The sequence below is a fragment of the Saimiri boliviensis genome, chromosome 11, assembly GCF_048565385.1.
Source record: "Saimiri boliviensis isolate mSaiBol1 chromosome 11, mSaiBol1.pri, whole genome shotgun sequence".
Classification (NCBI taxonomy): domain Eukaryota; kingdom Metazoa; phylum Chordata; class Mammalia; order Primates; family Cebidae; genus Saimiri; species Saimiri boliviensis.
In genome coordinates, this window is record NC_133459.1 from 31,863,945 (window position 1) to 31,883,019 (window position 19,075).

The 19,075-nt window shown below is 52.6% G+C and overlaps 1 protein-coding gene across 1 annotated transcript in view; it reads right to left on the bottom strand.

Annotated features, from left to right (window-relative positions):
* Positions 1 to 3,589: 3,589 nt before the first annotated feature.
* Positions 3,590 to 19,075, bottom strand: part of TRIM62 (tripartite motif containing 62) — a 35,111-nt gene continuing 19,625 nt past the window's right edge. Inside the window, exons 3-5 of the mRNA XM_010348115.3 lie at positions 15,988 to 16,244; positions 14,917 to 15,032; positions 3,590 to 5,938 (exon numbers count right to left, since the gene is read on the bottom strand). Of these exons, the coding sequence (XP_010346417.3) occupies positions 5,388 to 5,938; positions 14,917 to 15,032; positions 15,988 to 16,244 (924 nt within the window). The 3' untranslated portion in view covers positions 3,590 to 5,387. The remainder of the gene's footprint in view (positions 5,939 to 14,916; positions 15,033 to 15,987; positions 16,245 to 19,075) is intronic.

Here is a 19,075-nt window from a genome sequence, read left to right on the forward strand (position 1 = left end):
TGTCCTAGAGTAAGGCGAAATAACCGTGTCCTGGTGGGCAGTGATAATTCAGCACCTTGGTTAGTACTCCACCTTCCTCTCCCGCCTCCCACCTCCCTCCTAGCCTGTGATGCGGGGCCTTTGCAACTGACGTCGTGGTGATCAGAGCTGGGACCCAGACAGGAGGGGAGGAGGCAGAGAGTGCTGTCCAGGTGTGAGCAGTCAGCCTCTCGAGATGGCCTCCCAGGGAGGAGGGAAGGCCCCATCCCCAGAGCCCCTAAGCCGAATTCTGTGCTGCCAAGAGAACTTATCTGTTATTTTCTGTCCCTGCTGCCACCCCAGAGAGAAGGAGCCAGAGCTAATGACCTTATTAGGTGCTGAGCAGGGCAAGTTGTGGTACCTAACGTTAGATCTACAGAATCCTGGACCATCAGAGGTCAGGCCCTGGCAATCAATCAACCAGAATAGATACCTAACCCTTCCCCAATAGAGATGGGGAAACTGAGGATCAGGGAAGCAGAGAGACTTGCTCAGGGTCACATGGGGCCTTTATAACTCTTACCTCTGGCCCTTGGAGACACTTGAAGCTTGGCTCACAATTAAGACTTGACTTAGATGCAAAAAATTAGCTGGGCATGGTGGCACGTGCCTGTAATCCCAGCTACTCAGGAGGCTGAGGCAGGAGAATTGCTTGAACCCAGGAGGCGGAGGTTGCGGTGAGCCGAGATCGCGCCATTGCACTCCAGCCTGGGTAACAAGGGCGAAACTCCGTCTCAAAAAAAAAAAAAAAAAAAAAAAAAAAAAAAGACTTGACTTAGAATTGCATAATTCCACAGTGGCGTGGAGCCTGGTTTAACCTCCCCCTTTGAATCCCAAGGGGATGACAGTCCTGGTGGTTACTGCCTGTCACAGAGCCATCCTCAAAGTTGAGAAGCATTTTCAGAGAGTCCAGTAAAGGGACCTCTAGCTGTAGCTTTGGATGGACCTGGTCTGATTTCTAGCTCTGCCAAGTACTGGCTGTGGGTCCTCTGGGAAGTGATGTTTTCCTGCTCAGACACTGAAATAATGATACCAACCTCCCAGGGACGTGTCTCGAAGGTTAGATAAGGTGTAAAAAGTACCAGCACTTTGCTTGCTGACTGCAGATGGAGGCTCCGGATGGGGTTCCTGCCATTCTATCAGTTTTTATCTGCCGTGGGTAAGGCCTTTGTTGATCCCTCCTTCCTTCCCAAGCCTGGCCTTTGTCCCCTCTCTTAACTGTGCTAACACCTGGGGTTCCTGATATCAGCCTGACAACCCTAGATCTTTCATTCAGGAATTCTCTGGACATGTATGCAGATATATCTCTTGGAGGCACCCCCATTTCCAGGAGTCCCCAGTAGATAATGCAAATTAGGCCACCATAGTAACTTCCAGACTCTTGAAAACTGTGAGTAAAACCTGGGAAGTTGACAGCATTTCTTGGAGCTGTTGGTGAGGTGGAGTGGGGAGAAGGTGGAACGTGCCATGGAGTGGGTGCTCTGAGCCCAGAGGGAGAAGGCTGAGCAGAGACAGATCCACTGAGCCAAAATGGGAGGGTGTGGTTTTAGGGCAGTCACAGGGATAATCTAGTCTCAGAATCACCCCAGTCATTTCCCTGTGAGCAGGTGCCCTCCATCAGCCAATCAGAGACCCCTCCACCCACCCCTGCCAACAGCCCCTTCCCCATCCTCGTTCTCATCCCTCTTCCTAGAAACGCAGGCAAGTCAATGACTAGGGTGGTTCCCTCTCCCCTCACCCCAGCTCCAGGCTGTAGATGAAGATCCACCTGTGGCCTGCAGTCTAACCTCCCTCATTCTGCAGGCGAGGAGGCCAAGGATGAACTAGGGTGAAAATGACTAAACAGAAAGCCAACGCCAGTCCAGGACTGGACTCACTGCAGACTGCAGAGTGCTCCATGGCCTGGGAGACAAAGTAGCAAATGGAAGAAGCTGCTTCTCTCATTTCTGTTTGCCAGCATAATTTCACAAGCCTCTGACTCCATGGCCATGAACAGCTCTCTGGAGGGATGCTTTGGAGATAAGACGGGACAGTGGGCACGGCTCCCCATGTCTCTTGCCTGAGTCACTATATTCCTTGAAAGATAAATGAACCGGGCCAGGCAGGGTGGCTCACACCTGTAATCCCAGCACTTTGGGAGGCCGAAGTGGGTGAATCATGAGGTCAGGAGATTGAGACCATCCCGGTCATGGTGAAACCCTGTCTCAAAAAAAAAAAAAAAAAAAAAAAAAAAAGAGTTCAAGACCAGCCTGGCCAACATGCTGAAATGTTGTCTCTACAAAAATTAAAAAAAAAATGAGTTGGGCATGGTGCTGGGTGCCTGTAATCCCAGCTACTCGGGAGGCTGAGGCAGGAGAATTGCTTGAACCCTGGAGGTAGAGGTTGCAGTGAGCTGAGATTGTGCCATTGCACTCCAGGCTGGGCGACAAGCAAAACTCTCTCTCAAAAACAAAACAAAACAAAAACCAGAAATAAAAAAAGAGAAATGAACCTAGTCCTGGCCTTTTCCGGTACAGACGATCGCGTCTGATGGCGTTCGCGATTATGCCTCTGTAATCTATAACCCCAACGCACTCTTACATGGAAACATGGATGTGATTCCACTTTAATGTTACTTCTGAGCAAGTCTGATGTGATTTTGCACGTACTAAACCCCCACCACTTGTATATAAGCAGTGGGCTAAAATACTGTCCTGGGCCCAACTGATAGAACCTCTCTAAAGGGCCACTGCTGGGCTCTAGGCCTGTCTATAGTACTCAGTAAGACTTCTAAGTAAAATAAACTTTAATTATTTAAAAGCTTGGTCTTTTTCCTTTAGTCGACAGTCTTTTCCACTTAAGTGTGCACAGCCCGCGTGTCCACATGCAGAGCCTGTCCTAACTCCCAGCCAGGATGCTTCCCTGTCATTCAGAGGTGGGATGGACCTCAGGGCTGTCCTGGCCTAGGTGGTCCCATACCCGTCACAGGTCACAAGGAGGAAGACAGACTTCTTAAGTCAGAGCCAGCCCAGAGGTTCAGGAAACCCACACAGCTCCAGGCATTGACTCTGGAAGGCAGCTGGGGGGACAGGTAGGGGGCATCAAGCGCACCGCACTTTACAGCTTACCAATAAATAACGTGAAATCGGTGTTATTAGCCTCATCTTCCATGTGGGAAAACTAAGGCCCAGAGAGGGTGGTTATTTTTCTGAAGTCACACAGTGATGGAGCCTGGATTTGAGTCCAGGTCTTTGTGGTTCCTGAGACCGGGTCCTGCCAGTGCTCCATGGGCTTCTCCCTGCCTGCTCCCAAGACTGCCACCACCTCTCCTCCAGGTAAGGACTGACAGCCTCCCCTGGCTGGTAAGTTTTTCGACAGGTTTGTGGTATGGCACTTGTCAGTGTGGGATATGGGACTCCAGGCAAATCACGGCATCTTTCTGAACCTCATTTTTCCTCTGTAAAATGAGCATGATACCATTTGCCCAGCTGGGCTGCTTTGTGGAATAGCTATGCTCACGTGTGTGCACTGCCTGGGACGGAGCAGGGTGAGCCTGTGTGTTTGTCAGAATGAAAGGAACTGGCTACTGACATCTGTAACTTTAATTTAATACAAATTCATAATAACTCATAAAATGGGTAACATTTTAAATAAAAATACTGCTGGGGTGGCCCAGATTCTGGTAGTTGAAGGGGTGGGGTAGGGCGCTAACAATTCCTCTTGCCCAAGGGAGGCCCCAGGGGGCAGCCGCTGTAAGAGCCCCTATGTTCAGCTCTTCTGGCTACCTTGGGATGGTGTGTGCAGAGACTCCCAAGTGCAGAATCTAGGCCCCAGGACTAGAAAGAAAAGTCAAGGCCAGGGAAGCATTGTGGCTCAGTCTTGCAGCTCACTCCTCTGGTTCCTGCCTCTGAGCAGGGATAGAGCCCAGGGGAAGGACAAGCCTAGATGCAGACTCCACCCTCTCCCGAGTTCTTCACCATTGGATGCTGTGGCAAAAAAACGCAGGTGGGGCTTGCTCAGCGCCCCTAACTTCCTTCTAGTGTGTGTGCCTTTTTGTATGCCTGAAGTTGGAAAGAGGAAAACGCATTTCCCAGACTCCCTTGCAGCCAAGGTTCTGGACCTGACTTCAGTTCCCCCAAACAGAATCTCTTGTAAAAATTTAGATTTGGGAACTGAGTGTAGTGGGAGAGAGGCAGGCCTCAGGACATCCATTGGCTGGCACAGACCGCGGCAGAGACGCTAGTTCTGCAGTCAGCAGCTTTCTGGTGCAGTGACTTCCTGCAGCTGGGGGCAGCTTTCCTGGTGACAGTAGACATGATGAGTCTGGCACTGGGAGCTGTTGTTCCTGGAAATTCAGCAGAGTCTGCTTCTCCAGCCCTTCCAACAACTTTTGCAAGCCACAAGAGGCCAAGTCATAAATCCTCGTCTAATTAAACCAGCTACAGTGGCTCTTGTTTTCTGCGGCAGGACCCTAACTGAGATAGATGCCAAATCTGACGAGGGGTTCCAGCCAACAGCCCCTCCCAGTGCTCGGCTCCTAATTACAACAACTGCTCCCGGAAGCCTCCTGCACCCTAGCAAGTCACAGAAGCCTGGCTGAAGAGGGTTGGCTGGACTGTCGTTCAGAGCTGCTGGGGACTTCGATCATCCAGTGAGGCTTGAACTACAGTTGCTTTTAGGCTAATGGGCTCTGCATCCGCTTTGGGTATACCCTCACCCTGTCCTTAGGCCTGTGGGCAGGAAGGTCGCGGCACATGACTGTAATGTGTGGTCTCAACTACCAGGTGCCTTCCGCAGGCCACAGCATCATCACGGACCAGCAGATCGGGGGAGAAGTAGGAACCATATAGTTCCTGGTGTCGGGGTGGCAGGAGAGGTTGGTTCTCAGATAACCCTAGGACCAGGTACCACCTGTGTCCACTGTGGACTGGCGTCAAGGGTAAATGACCCATTACTGGCTTGGTCAGGGGCAAGTCTTAGGCCATGGGCCATAAGAGGGTGCTGTGTGTCTTTAGGGCTGCCGGCAGGGTACTGGCCGTACTCTGACACTTCCTGAGGCCAGGGCTGGGCAGGAGGGAGACGCTAGAAGGTAGTCCCCTGCCCCTGAGAGGGTGGGGATGAGGGTTGGGCAGGGGTTGCCCTGAGGAGAAGCCATGTCACATCCTTGGATCAAAGCTGTATCCCCATCAAGGTCAGAGCTACAGAAAAGGGTTTAGGAAGCAGGGAACGCGACCTCCATTTGACAGACAGTGAAATGGAGGCCGAAGGGTAAACAACTGGCCTGAGGTCTCCAGTGGCCACGGTGGCCGGAGTCCAGGTCTTCTGTCTCCTGGGCAGGGCTCTTCCAGGTGGCAGTGGCCCCAGGAGGCTGTGGTCCCCTTCTGCCTGGACTAGATGCGGACGGTGTTGATCCGCAGCGGCTGAACGTTCTTGCCATTGGCGTGGCTCTGGCCAGGGCTGAAGTAGGAGCAGAGCTTGCCGGGAAACTTCTCCCGGAAGGTGTAGAGCCAGGACATGTCATCAGCATTGTAGAAGATGAGCAAGCCTTGGTCGTAGTCCAGGAAGACGCCTACCTTGTCAAGCTTGTCCCGGACGTTGAGCCGCGTCCAGGGCTCCGTGCAGGCGCTGTACTGGTTGCCGTCGTGCATCACGATGCAGTAGAAGCCGCGGCTGGGCTGGATCTGGATGCTGCCCTTGCGGCTGGCGGCTTCATGCGCCAGCCCGATCACCCACTGGGTCTTCTCCGCCACCACCACCTCCCAGTAGTGGACGCCACTACTGAAAGCTTCAGAACCCAGCACTGACACCTCCACATCGAAGCGCTTTGGGGAGTCCTGCAGCGGCTGTGGGTGCAGGTTGCCGTAAGCCACAATGGTGCAGTCATCCGACAGGATCAGGCGCTGATGGGCCGTGCCTGGGTCCAGGGTCAGGGCGGCTGGCACTGTGTGGGGTGGAGGAGGGAGAGAAGATGAGTGGGGAGAAGGCTGTGGACCTGCCATGCAGATCCTTCCTGAGGCCAGAGTTCTGGTTGGTACCCAATCTCGGCTCACTGCAACCTCCACCCGCCAGGTTCAAGCGATTCTCATGCCTCAGCCTCTCGAGTAGCTGGGATTACAGGTGCCTGCTACCACGCCCAGCTAATTTTTTGTACTTATAGTAGAGACAGGGTTTCACCATGTTGGCCAGGCTGGTCTTGAAATCTTGACCTCAGGTGATCCACCTACCTCGGCGTCCCAAAGTGCTGGGATTACAGGTGTGAGCCACTGCGCTTTCTTCTTCTTTTTTTAAAAATAGAGACAGGGTCTCACTCTGTCACCCAGGCTGGAGTGCAGTGCTGTCATCCTAGCTCACTGTACTCTCCAGTTCCTAGGCTCAAGTGATCCTGCTGCCTCAGCCTCTTGAGTAGCTGAGACTACAGGCATGCATCACTATGTGGAGCTAATTTTTAAAGTTTTTGTAGAGATGAGGTTTCACTACGTTGGCCAGTCTGGTCTCGAATTCCTGGCTTCAAGTGAGACTGCTGCCTCAGCCTCTCACAGTGCCGGGATTATAGGTGTGAGCTACTGCACCTTGCCTGAAATTCCTTAGCTTTATTTGTGCCCTGCCACTGGCGTGGGGTATTATCTTCTGTGATCACATTTTGCCCTATTTCCCCATTTGTACCAAGAGGGCAAGGACTGTGTACTGTCTAACTGGGCTCTCCCTTGTGTGTCCAGAGCCCAACCTAGAGCCTGGCATGTGACATGTTTCCGGAAAGACTCACCAAATTAAATTGACCCTGTTTGTGTTGGTCAGGTGGCATGGGCTGCATTGCCTGGCTCTGGGCTGGCCACACCGGCTTAGCAGGTCTGACTTAAAAAATGTCATGAACTCTTGTTAAGGCCTGTTTACTCTCTCCTCCCTGAGGGAGCTGATAACCAGCCAGAGGAGAAGGAGGAAACTGGGATTGGCTTTCCTTAGCCTGAATGACACTTCCAGGCCATTGCAAGACAGAGGTGAGGAAACATGGGAAGAAGGAATTTTGCCTCCGTTCCTTGGGGTGAAGGACTTGGACATCCAGCTCTCTAGCTCTTTATATGAAGAAGTGGGATGCTTGGCTGAATCATTGCCCCTCCTTCAGTTGACTCTGTTGGCTGTGTTTATGCACAGAAATAAGATGTCTCAATGATGGGGACTGTCCCCAAAAGGGAGCCCCAGCCAGTCTCTGAACTGTGCCTCTGTTCATATACCCTGGACCGCTGAAGTGTGTCAGGCTCCTTCCATGATCTTTTGTCAGGAGTCAGTTTCGTTTTTCATGTTACTCTCTTCATTTCTGTCCTTTGGACTTAGAGGGCTGTATGGAAGTAATTAGCCCTGTGAATAGAGGGGTCAATGGAAACACAATCCTCCGTCCAGGGACATAGAAGAGAAGGAGCCAAGAGAGGACGGACTCTGAGGTGGTGGCTAGACGTTTTACCCTGTGGTCTGACTGGGCACAGGCAGCTTGTCAGAACCAGGGGGCCCCTGCTCGGTGGAATGTGGGGAATTCCGACAGTGGGGTTGGGAGGTTGGGGGGAGGAGGGAGCTGTAGGAGGAGCATGTGGTAGGGGAAGAGCTAGGGTGAGAAAAGAAACCTAATCAGACATAGGTGGCCCACCCCATGACAGTGGGATGTGGATCACACTCAGGTGTGACAGTGGAGGGGCAGAAGACCAATCGGGCACGGTGCCCAGGTGTGAACAGCAGCAGTTCAGAGTGCTGGGGGAGCCTAGGCACTCTGGTTCCCTGGGGACCTGGGTGATTCGAGACCAGAAACAGGCAGCAACCAAGGTTCAGGGCAGAAGGACGGGTGCCAGTGGGGGTACCCTTGAGCAGGCATGAGGTCTCAGCCTCAGCCTTGTAGCTTATGTAGGGCAATGTGGGCCACCTGCAGTGCCACCAATGAGTGGGAGGGCACCGTAGGAGGGAGATAAGGGGGCTCTCAGTGAGTCTGAGACCAGTAGACAAAGATGAGCCTGCAGATTGGAGAAAATCCTGACCCACTGAGTACCAGTTCCGGTGAGTGGACCTGCATGGCTTGAAGTCCAGGGGACAGGATGAGTACTGGGCCTGCCACTCACTGGGCCAGCCTAGGCCAGGGCCTGCTGCTCTCTTAGGCAGAGGGTGTGGCCTGACTCTTCTGACACTTTTATACTCTAAGGGGTAAGACTAGGGCAGGGCCCGGCGCCCCGGCTGGGGCCACCTCCAAGGCTTTGCACGCATCGTTGACACAGGGTCTTGGCTCCTGGGGCTCCCTCCTTGAGGCTAGGGCTAACAGGAGTAACAACCCTCAGACCAGAGAGGGTGCCTGAAGGGGCATGGCAACGCCCCTTCCCCCTCTAAGAAGTCAGTCCCTCCATCTGTCCCTTATCCCCAGGAGGTGACAGGCCCAGTGAAACAAGCACAGTCCCTGGGGGCTCACTATTCTGCAGGTCAGAGGTCATTTCTAAATCCTGGGACCCCAACATTTATAAAAACAAAAAGCCAGACACTGAGGCAGCCCGTCTGGTCTCCAGGTGTGCTCTCCATTCATTTACGCCTCTCCGAGACCTTGAGGTCAAAGGCATTCAGGAAGGATCATGGACTGCGGAAGTCCCAGGAGATGTTTCACTACCGAGCAATCACATTCTGCCCAGGCAGTGGAGAAAGCCCTCCCGGGGCACAGCCCAGCACAGCTGCTTGGCAGTGAGTGGCTTGTGTTTCTTTGTTCTCAAGAACAGAGGCTTGGAACATGCAGAGGCCTGACAGAACATGAAAGGCTGTCAGCGTTTTCCTCTGGCAGGCCTTTAAAAAACCAGGTTCCTCAGTCCCTCAGATGTACAGGGCAGGCATTTGCAAAAACATTCTCACACTCACGAGCTCGTGGGAACACCATGGACAGTCCCAGGGACACAAATGTGCCCCTGGGATTCTCATGGTGTTCTAGCCATTTTTCAGAAGAGGAGACTGAGGCACCCAGGGGACGACTCAGGTAAGTGGCTTGCTCAAGCTGCCACCTGGGGAGGAAGCAGAGTTGGAACTGGGCTGAGGTCTTTTCATACCATGCTCTTTCCAGTGTGTGGTCCTAGAAAGCCCGTTCAGCAAGACTGGGGAACCATGTGGATTCATGATAATAATAACAATCTACAGACAGGAATCAAGTGCTTACTAAGTGTTATAGTATTATTCTTACAAACAAATAACTTAATCTGCATATCTGCCCTGGGAGGGAAATGCAACTATCCCTGTTTTTCAGATGTGGAAACTGGAGCTCAAAGAGGAGTGCACTGCCCTGGGTCCCACAGCTAGGCAGGGAATGTGCTAGGACTCAAAATGACTGGATTCAGATAAGCATGGGAAGGGGCAGAGAGCAGCCCAGGGTGGGGAGGAGGCAGGAGCAAGGCGGGCAGTGTCTGGTGTCCTTGGGACAATGGGCCTGGCTGGCCTGGCTGGGGAGGCAGTCCGTGCCTGGGAGCTGGGAGATTTAGACCAGGTGGGTAGGAAGGTCACAGTTGGAGGAGGGCTTCCTAATGTTAGGTTGGGGGTGGGACAGAGGGGTGGGAGGCGGGGAGAGTGGAAGTACCAGAGCAGGGGAGTGACAGGTGCTGGACGGGGTTCTCAGGTGACCCAATAGGAAGCCTGAGCCGGAGGGGAGGAGCAGGCAGGAAACTGCTAGAATCCGTGGGCTAGGTCCCTGGGGGCACCCCTCCCATCTGGACATAAAGGGCTTTGGTGCTGGCAGAGGAGCCAGAGTGACTTCACAGGCCCCACAGACAAAGGAAGGGGCCCAGCCAACCAGGCTGCTGCTCTCTGAACTCCCCAGGGGCCTCTGCTCTGGGCAGGACATTGGAGCACAGGCTGCGCCTCCCTCGGCCCCTCTCCTCCCTTGGCCCCTCTCCGGCAGGCAACTTTCTCCGGGCCAGTGGTTCTCAGCTGGGCCAGTTTTGCTTCCCAGAGACATGTGGCAAACTCCAGAGACATTTTTGGTTGTTACAACTGAGTGAGGTGGCTACTGGCATCTAGTGGATGAGGCTAGGGATGCTGCTAAACATCCTGCAGAGAGCAGGGCGGGGCCCTGCAACAAGGAATGGTCCAGCCTCCAGTGTCAGTGGGGCTGAGGCTGAGAAACCCTGCACTGGGGTGATGGCCAGGTCCACATCCCTTTGCTCACTTGTGAGGGAGCTGAGAAGGGAATGCAAGCATCCCTATTTCACAGAGGAGGAAACCGAAGCTCAGAGGAGTCAGTGACTTGTCCAAGGCAATGCGGCAAGTTTCTTCAGTCAACACATATTTACTAAGCACCCACTTTAGGCGAAGCACTATTCTAGAAACAGAACTGGGACTAGGACCCATTCATTGGCATTTGCTGTGCTGGCTGCTGGGAGTGAATCAGACCTGGCCCCTGACCCTCAGAGTTCACAGTCTACTTAGAGTGAGACAGTCACACAGATAATGACAAAACATTGAGACCAGGTAAGCCCAGGCTGCCTTGAGAAATCCAGGAAGGCTTCTCGGAGGAAGTGTTTATAAATTAAGATGCCAAGGAGAGCAAGAGTTGGCCATCAAAGACTAAGGATTGTGTAGAGGGCTCCAGCCAAAGGGAACGGCATGTGCAAACATGTAGACAAGGGAGAATATGGCTCATTTAAGATCTAAAGATGGGCTGGTGTGGTGGCTCATGCCTGTAATCCCAGGCGAAAGCGCATTCAAGGCTTTGATTCCCTCCCCAGTCGCTGACCCAGGAGACCACTGGAGCAGGGAGCCTGGGGAGCCCTCTAGCCTCAGCTGCCACCTGCTCCACGTCTGTCACAGCTTGGAGAGGCAGTCCAGGAACTTCAGCCTGGCATTCAAGGCCCTATAGGATCTGCGCCCTGCCAGCTTCTCATTCTCTCTTCCATATCTTGCTCAGCTACATGGTATGATCTTTAGATCTTTTTAAAATATATAATTTTATTATTTTTTTTGAGATGGGGTCTCGCTCTGTTGCCTAGGCTGGAGTGCAGTGGTGTGGTCTTGGCTCATGCAGCCTCCAACTCCTGGGTTCAAGCAGTTCTCCTACCTCAGCCTCCTGAGTAACTGGGATTACAGGTGCATGCCACCCTGCCCAGCTAATTTTTGTATTTTTAGTAGAAACAGGATTTCACCATATTGGCCAGGCTGGTCTCAAACTCCTGACCTCAAGTGATCTGCCTGCCTCAGCCTCCCAAAGTGCTGGGATTACAGGCGTGAGCCACCGTGCCTGGTCTCCCCTGACTCCTGAATGTGCCTTGAGGGACTTTTGATGTTTGTGGAACAGAAGAATGAATCCAGTCAGATGGAAGGAACTCTGACCCCTGTGTGACTGAGGGAGTCAGTGAGTCTCCCTGAGCCACGGTCTCCCCAGCCTCCTTCCTGGTGTGTGTGAGGTTGGAGAATGTCCAGTGAGCTTAGTAGGTAAGGAAGGGCACAGGCTCTGGGTACCAACATTGGGATTTAAGTCCTGGCTGTACCATTTCCAGGTCGTGACCATGGACAAATTCCTAACAGCTCAGTGCCTCTGTTTCTTCATCTGAAAAAATGAGGATAATAACAGTGCCCACCTCTTTTTTCATTGTTGTCTGTTTGAGACAGAGTCTCACTCTGTCACCCAGGCTGGAGTGCAGTGGCTCGATCTGGGCTCACTGCAACCTCTGCATCCCGGGTTCAAGCGATTCTCCTGCCTCAACCTCCAAAGAAGCTGGGACTACAGGTGCACGCCACCACGCCTGGCTGATTTTTTGCATTTTTAGTAGAGACAGGGTTTCACCCTGTTCGCCAGAATGGTCTTGATCTCCTGATCTCATCATCTGCCTGCCTCGGCCTCCCAAAGTGCTGGAATTACAGGTGTGAGCCACCGTGCCTGGTCTAGTGCCCACTTCTTAGGGAAAATTCCCTTCTCTATCCAGGTCTCTTCTCTAAAGGACATTGCGCCTGATTCAGGAACACACAGGGTTCTCTGCTGCCAGTTGGTTTGAATCTGCCCTTGGGGGATCTGTGATTTTGGGAAGGCACTGATTTCCCAGTCTCAATACCTGATAAGTCTACTAGAAACCTGTTTCAGACCTTGTCTCTCCGCAAACCTCCCATACCCTGCTCCCATCTCAGCTGATGATTTGGCTTCCTGCTTCACTGAGAAAGATGAAGCCAGAAGAGAATCCCTCAAGCGCCCACCAGTGCCCCACTGGCTTTGGTGCCCACTTACTCTACTTTCTCTGGGTTCCTGGAGATGAACTGTCTGGGCTCCCAGCGTGCAGCAGATCGCAGTCAAGGCTGGGCAGCAGTAAGGCTGTCACTCCCACAACTCCCTCTCCTGCATCCGTAATTCTATCCCCTCTACTGGATCTTTCCAATCATTTCACAGATGTGCTGTATTTCTTCTATCACCAAAAACAGCACTGCCACATTCTCTCTCCCTGGCTTCAGTAAAATTCCTTTAAAGCAGGCGTCCCCAAACTTTTTACACAGGGGGCCAGTTCACTGTCCCTCAGACCGTTGGAGGGCCGCCACATACTGTGCTCCTCTCACTGACCACCAATGAAAGAGGTGCCCCTTCCTGAAGTGCGGCGGGGGGCCGGATAAATGGCCTCAGGGGGCCGCATGCGGCCCACGGGCGGTAGTTTGGGGACGCCTGCTTTAAAGCATTGTCTCCACCTCTCTCAGACCAGCTCCAACTAGGCTTTGGCCTCTATTGCTCCACCCAAACAGCTCTCATCAAGGCCAGCAGTGACTTCCCTGTTGCTAAACCTGGAGAATAGTCCGTTCTGGGTTCTCCCACGCTTGGCTCAGCAGCCTTTGTCACTGTAAGCCACTCTCTTGTGGAAACACCTCCTCCAGGCTTCCAGGACATACTCGGGTTGTCCTCCTATCCCGCCAACTGCTCCTTCTTAGTATCCTTGGCTGGGTCCCCCTCCTGTCCCTGACTTCTAGGAGTGTCCCGGGGCTCCTGATGTTACAGCAATCCTCTGCTTTCTTGTCTATCCCCCACTTCCTAGGTGATCTTGTCCAGGCTCATTAAACGCTGTCCATATGCTAACGATGCTAGCGCCGACCTTCCCCTTGTATTGCAGGCTTGTCACCCCTAGTTCCTTCTCAACATCAGTGCTGAGAGATCTAGTTGGCGTCACAAACCTGACAGGCTTACAACTTCATCCTTTTAGTCACTTGGGCTGAAATAATTGCTATCTCCCTTGTCGTCTTTCTTTCATGTCTGGATCTGCTAATCTGCTAGCAAATCCTGTTGGCTGTCCCTACCAAATATGTCCTAAATCTGACCCCTTCCCACCCCGTTCACTACCACCATCCTGCTCCACGACCCCATCACCTCTTGCCTGGGTCATGCAATGATCTTCTAACGTGTTTCCCATTCCCCACCCTTCACCCTCTTCAGTCTGTTCTCAACCCACTAGCCAGAGGGATCCTTAAAAAACCTAAACCAGGCCGGGCGCAGTGGCTCTTGCTGTAAACCCAGCACTTTGGGAGGCTGAGGCAGGCAAATCACCTGAGGTCAGGAGTTCGAGACCAACCTGGTCAACATGGAGAAACCCCATCTGTACTAGAAATACCAAAATCAGCTGGGCACAGTGGCAGGTGCCTGTAATCCCAGCCACTCAGGAGGCTGAGGCAGGAGAATCGCTTGAACCGGGAGGTGGAGGTTGCAGTGAGCCAAGATCGTACCATTGCACTCCAGCCTGGGCGACAAGAGCAAGACTCTGTCTCAAAAAAACCAAAAATTAAAAACCTTAAACCAGCTCACGTCACTTCACTGCTCCAAGCCCTCCGTTGGCTGTCATCTCACTCAGCATAAAATCCAAAGTTCTCACAATGGCCTACAGACCCTTGTGGTCTGGCCACTGCTGCCTTCTCTACCTCTTCACCTTCACTCTCCTTCTCACTTATCTCCTCCCTCCAGCCACTTTAGCCTCCTTGCTCTTCCTGCCTCAGAAACAGCAAGGAGACTGGTGAGTGTGAGATGTGCTCCTGCCTCAGGGCCTTTGCATTTGCTATTTCCATGCCAAGAACACTCTCCAGACAACTACGTGGCTCACTCTCCTTCAGCCCTTGACTCTAATGCCTCCTTCTCAGCGCGGGCTGCTTCCTGGGCACCCTGTCTAAAATCCCCATCCTGTTTCACCTTCCCCAAACCCTTATCCTTATTATTTGTCAGTACTTGATATGCTCCGTATTTTTCTGATTTACTTTTGTCTACTTTCTCTCTCACGCCCTAGGATGTAAGATGCATGAGGGCAGGGATTTTTGCCTGTTTTGCTCACTGTGGTCTCTCCAGCACCTAGAACAGTTCCTAGTGTGAACTGTTATATATCCATTGTATAGGAGTCTATGAAGTATCCAGGCCTCAGTCATTTCATCTGGAGAACGGGTTTGCTAATGAAACATATCTCATGGATTTTTTTCTTTCTTTTTTTTCCAAGATGGAGTCTTGCTCTGTTACCCATGCTGGAGTGCAGTGGCTCGATCTTGGCTCATTGCAACCTCTGCCTCCCGGGTTTAAGCAATTCTCCTGCCCCAGCCTCCTGAGTAGCTGGGATTACAGGTGCCCACCAGAATGCCCGGCTGATTTCTGTATTTTTAGTAGAGATGGGGTTTCACTATGTTAGCCAGGCTGGTCTCAAACTCCTAACCTTGTGATCCACCCACCTCGGCCTCTGAAAGTGCTGGGATTACAGGTGTGAGTCACGGTGCCCGGCCATCTCATGGGGTTTTGTGAGGGTTCACTGAGCTGAGTGATTGTGCAGGTGCCCGGGACGGGCCCTGGAACACATGAGGTACTCAGCAAGGCCCTCTGCTCCTTCCTCCCCACTGCCCCATGCTGTGTTTAGGACACCGGGCTGGGCTGGGCTGGGCCATGTCCCACTTAGCTCTGGCCCATGATAACCCATGCCTTACCTGGGTGGATGTCCTGGAACAGGGACTTCCAGATGGTGTACTGCAGGGGGCCTGTGTACTTGGAAGTCGGGAAATCTTCATATGTGAGGTTGGTCTCATGGATTTTTCCCTTGAGCCTGGAAGGAGAGCAGGAGAGGGGGCTGCCTCAGGGACTGGATTCCTGCCCCAGTGCCAGGGGCCCCGCAGCCACCTTCACGGCAGCTCACATAGGACGTGGTCATGAATGAGAAGTCTGTGGGACTCAGATTCAAGTGCCTGCTTGTGCTGCTTCTGGCCTCTCTCACCGTTCCCATGGTCTTCTCACCTTTAAAAAGGGTGCTACGCTAGCATCAGCCTTTTCGGCTTTTTGTAAGAATGACGTGGCATAACACATACAGATGCTCAGCACAGTGCTTGGCTCCTGACCAACGCCAAAGTCATGATGTTAGCGATCAGCCTTGATCACCAGCAAACCAATGACTAAGTGTTGTTACTACTAAGGGGGGCTTTGGGGTCGCAGAGATCTAGGCTTGAATCCTGGCTCCACCACTTACCACATGGCAGGGCCTTGGCCAACGGATGGAGCTTTTCTGAGCCTCAGTTTCTACATGCATGAAATGACGGTGACAGTGGTAACTACTTTCAAAGGGACTGAGAGAGTTACAGTAATATAAAGTCTTTATATAATAACATGTAATGCCAACATTATCATAAATAAAATAATATATATTTAGAATACATGATTGTAAACACTATTGAATGTTACCGCTATCTATAATGTACACAAATGTATTGCATATATAGTGATATAAATACGTGGTCTTTATTCCCAGATCCTTTCTCGCTTGCACCCCTATAGCCAATGGAGCAGAGTCAAAGGTCTAGGTGTTTTTCAAACATGGTGCTGCTCCTCTAGTTCAAGCCTCATTGGCTTCATGTTCCCACCCAAAGCAGATGCCCCATAAATGTTTGATGAAGATCTGAGTGAAAGAATTCTCTGCTAAGGATGCCATCTGCCTCCACTCCCACTGCCCAGCATGGGTCGGGGAAGGGACGTCCAGCCAGGGAGGGCCCCTGGCAGGTGGCACTTACCGCTCGGACAGTGAGGCCACCCCAGCCAGGAAGGTGTGCCGGTCGGTTTCAGCGAGCCGCTCCTGCAGGATCTGGGCTCCCTCCTGCACCTTCCGCAGCTGCTGGCTGTAGCGCTGGACTTTCTGCTCGATGTCGGTCAGCGTGCGGGCTGTGTCTGCCTCCAGCTCCTCCAGCATGGCTTTCTGCCGCTCTCGAAGCAGCCGGTGCAGCCGCTCAAAGGCCTCGCCAATAGTGGTCCGCAGGCTCTTGGTGGAAGACTGTGGGGGACAGTTGTCAGGAATTATGGCCGGGGGAGCAGATCAGGTGACCTCTGGGTGGAAGGAGGAAACCGAGAGCCTTGACATGTAGAGAGGAAAGGGTGGGAAAGGCATGCGTGGCGGGGGAATGGCACACACAAAGGCATGGTAGTTGGCAAGGACAGGCATGTGCTATGTGGCCCATGAAATAGCTAATGAAATGGGTCACATAGAATGTGGTGAGATGAGGCTTGAACTAGAGGAGCAGCAATAATGGTGAGGAACACGGTTTGAAAAACATCCAGAGGGCAGCGTCTTTGACCCTGTTTTATAGGCTAGAGGGGTGCAGGAGAGAAAGGAGCTGGGGATCACGCCCATGTTTCTGGCTTGGGGGTAGGAGGGATGCGGGAGCTGGAGTGAGGGCCAAGGGACAGGCTGAAGATGTTGAGTTCTCTCAGGGATATAGTGAAGTCTTTAATTGTTTTTCTTTTATTATTATTATTATTTTTTTTTTTGAGATGGAGTTTTGGTCTTGTCACCCAGGCTGGATTGCAATGGCATGATCTCAGCTTACTGTAACTTCTGCCTCCTGGGTTCAAGTGATTCTCCTGACTCAGCCTCCCTAGTAGCTGGGATCACAGAAGCCCGCCACCGTGCCTGGGGATAATTTTTGTATTCTCAGTAGAGATGGGGTTTTACCATGTTGGCCAGGCTGGTCTTGAACTCCTGACTTAGGTGATCTGCCTGCCTCGGCCTCCCAAAGTGCTGGGATTACAGACATGAGCGCTTTAAAGAAATCATTCATGCAGCTCATTCACGGGGCTCAAGGAAAGATGAAAAGGAGATCACAGACATCAAAGAGCCTTGTAAATTGCAACATGCTGGGAATTGCACTCACTCTGTCCTGCTACCTCTAGGACCCTCTGGCTAAGGAACAGGAACTGGTGTTTACGGACAGAATCAGGGAGGTAAGCATGAACTTCCCTGGTTCTCTCTGCTTCCACGGGCACCGTGAGGCTCAGGAACGGTGGAGTATGAAGGGCACAGGCTTGGTGCCCAATGACCTATGTAAGGATTCTAGCTTTTGGTCTCTAGCTGTGGCAACATTTGCCTAAGATCTATGAACTTAGTTTTCGTATCTGTGAAAGGGGTAACAAAAACCGTGTTGTGGTGAAGATGAAATGAGGGGCTATTGTTGTGACACAGCCCAACTCGAAGAGAAAGAGCCTGGTTGCACTCTAGAAGAGTGTATTTCTAATAAGCGTGTCCCGGAAGTCTTCAGTGAGAGTCGGCTTCTGAGCCGGGGCCTGAGGGATGGGCAGGATGTCAGCTGGGGGTTGCGGGGGCGGGCAGGCAGAGGGAGCCTCGTGAGTAAAGGCTTAGCATCAGGATGACACGGGCTACGGGAGTGCGGCCGGGCTGCGGCAGCATGTGGGGCCTGCCTCCTCAATTTTACTTTATGGGATTCTGGCTGGGAGTTCATGGAGTCAGGAAACCCCACTGTGTTCAGTGCCCAGGGCTCTGTGGGAAGCTCCACAAAAGCTCAACTAGGGCCTGTTCCCTCCCCAACGCGGCTGCTGGCCCGCAGGAAGAACTGCTGACGGCCGGCCAGACTCGCTGCGCATGCCCACCCAGAACGCCAGGCAGACAAAGAAGGGGCGGAGGAGAGGCTAGGGATGCACGGCCAGGCTGGCGTGGCCTTCCTGAGCCCCCTCATCCGGGGAGGGCTGAGGCTTCTGCAGTGGCATGTTGCTGATGGGAAGATCGGGTCCATCATCCCTGCACCACCTGGAGCTGCCCTCCACAGGCGCCCAGATTCCGCAGCTGCTGCTCTGGCTCCTCCCAGACTACTCTGCAGCAGCACTTAGCCCACTGGCCACTCTTCTAATTGAAAGTTCTGCTTTGCCTCCCATCTCTGTGGCTGCCGCCTCTCTGCCTCCCATGTTCCTTGGGACTCATCCAGGTCAGTGCCTTCCATCCTCACCCTCCACACCCGCCCTCATCTTCAACTCCAACTGCCTTAAGGATGGTTCCCAAGTCCATGTGGATGGCCTCACCTGTCTGCTGAGTGCCACACCCATTTTTCCAACGGTCTCCCCAACACATCCCCCTGGGGTCCCTCAGGTCTTTCCAACTCACTTGGTCTACACGTCAACTCTTGTCTTTGCTGGCAAACTCACTGTCAGAGTGATCCTTCTGAAGTGCCAACCCGATTACAGATGATCCTGAGTTTAGGAACCTTCCTTAGCTCCTTCATTCGTAGTAAAATGCTGAACCCTCTAGTCTGGGATTCAAGGCCCTTCTCAATTTAATCCTAGCTTATTTCCCTAGTGCCACTGCACTGCAACAACACCTGCCTAGAATGACCCTACCCAAACCCTGTATTCAACTGGCAAACTCCTATCCTGCAAGACCTAGCTTAAAAGTTACCTCCTTAGAGATAACTTTTCTCTCTTCCAGGCAGTTGGATGTTCCCAAAGCCTTTTGTCAACAGTTTTAATACACTGTCCCACATTTTCTGTCTCCCTGGCTAGTGATTGAGCCCCTCCTGGGTAGGAATGACATCTTTCTCAGCTCTGCACCCCTGTGCCCATCCCCAGGCCTGGCACAAGGCTGGCAATCAGGAGTTGGTTGAGGGGTGAAGGAGGGAATGAGGGGAGAGTCTTGTCTGAGATTGTTCCGCAGATTTGGCTTTAGGCTCTGTCTTCTTTCTAGGCTGGGGTTTCAATGTCTCTAGGACAAGGGAGGATGGGAGGAAAGGGGTAAAGGCAGGGACAGGGTAGCCAGCAGTGGAATATCAGAGTCGCAGCCACCCCTGGAGCCCCAAGTACATTCCCTATGAGTCCTGCTGA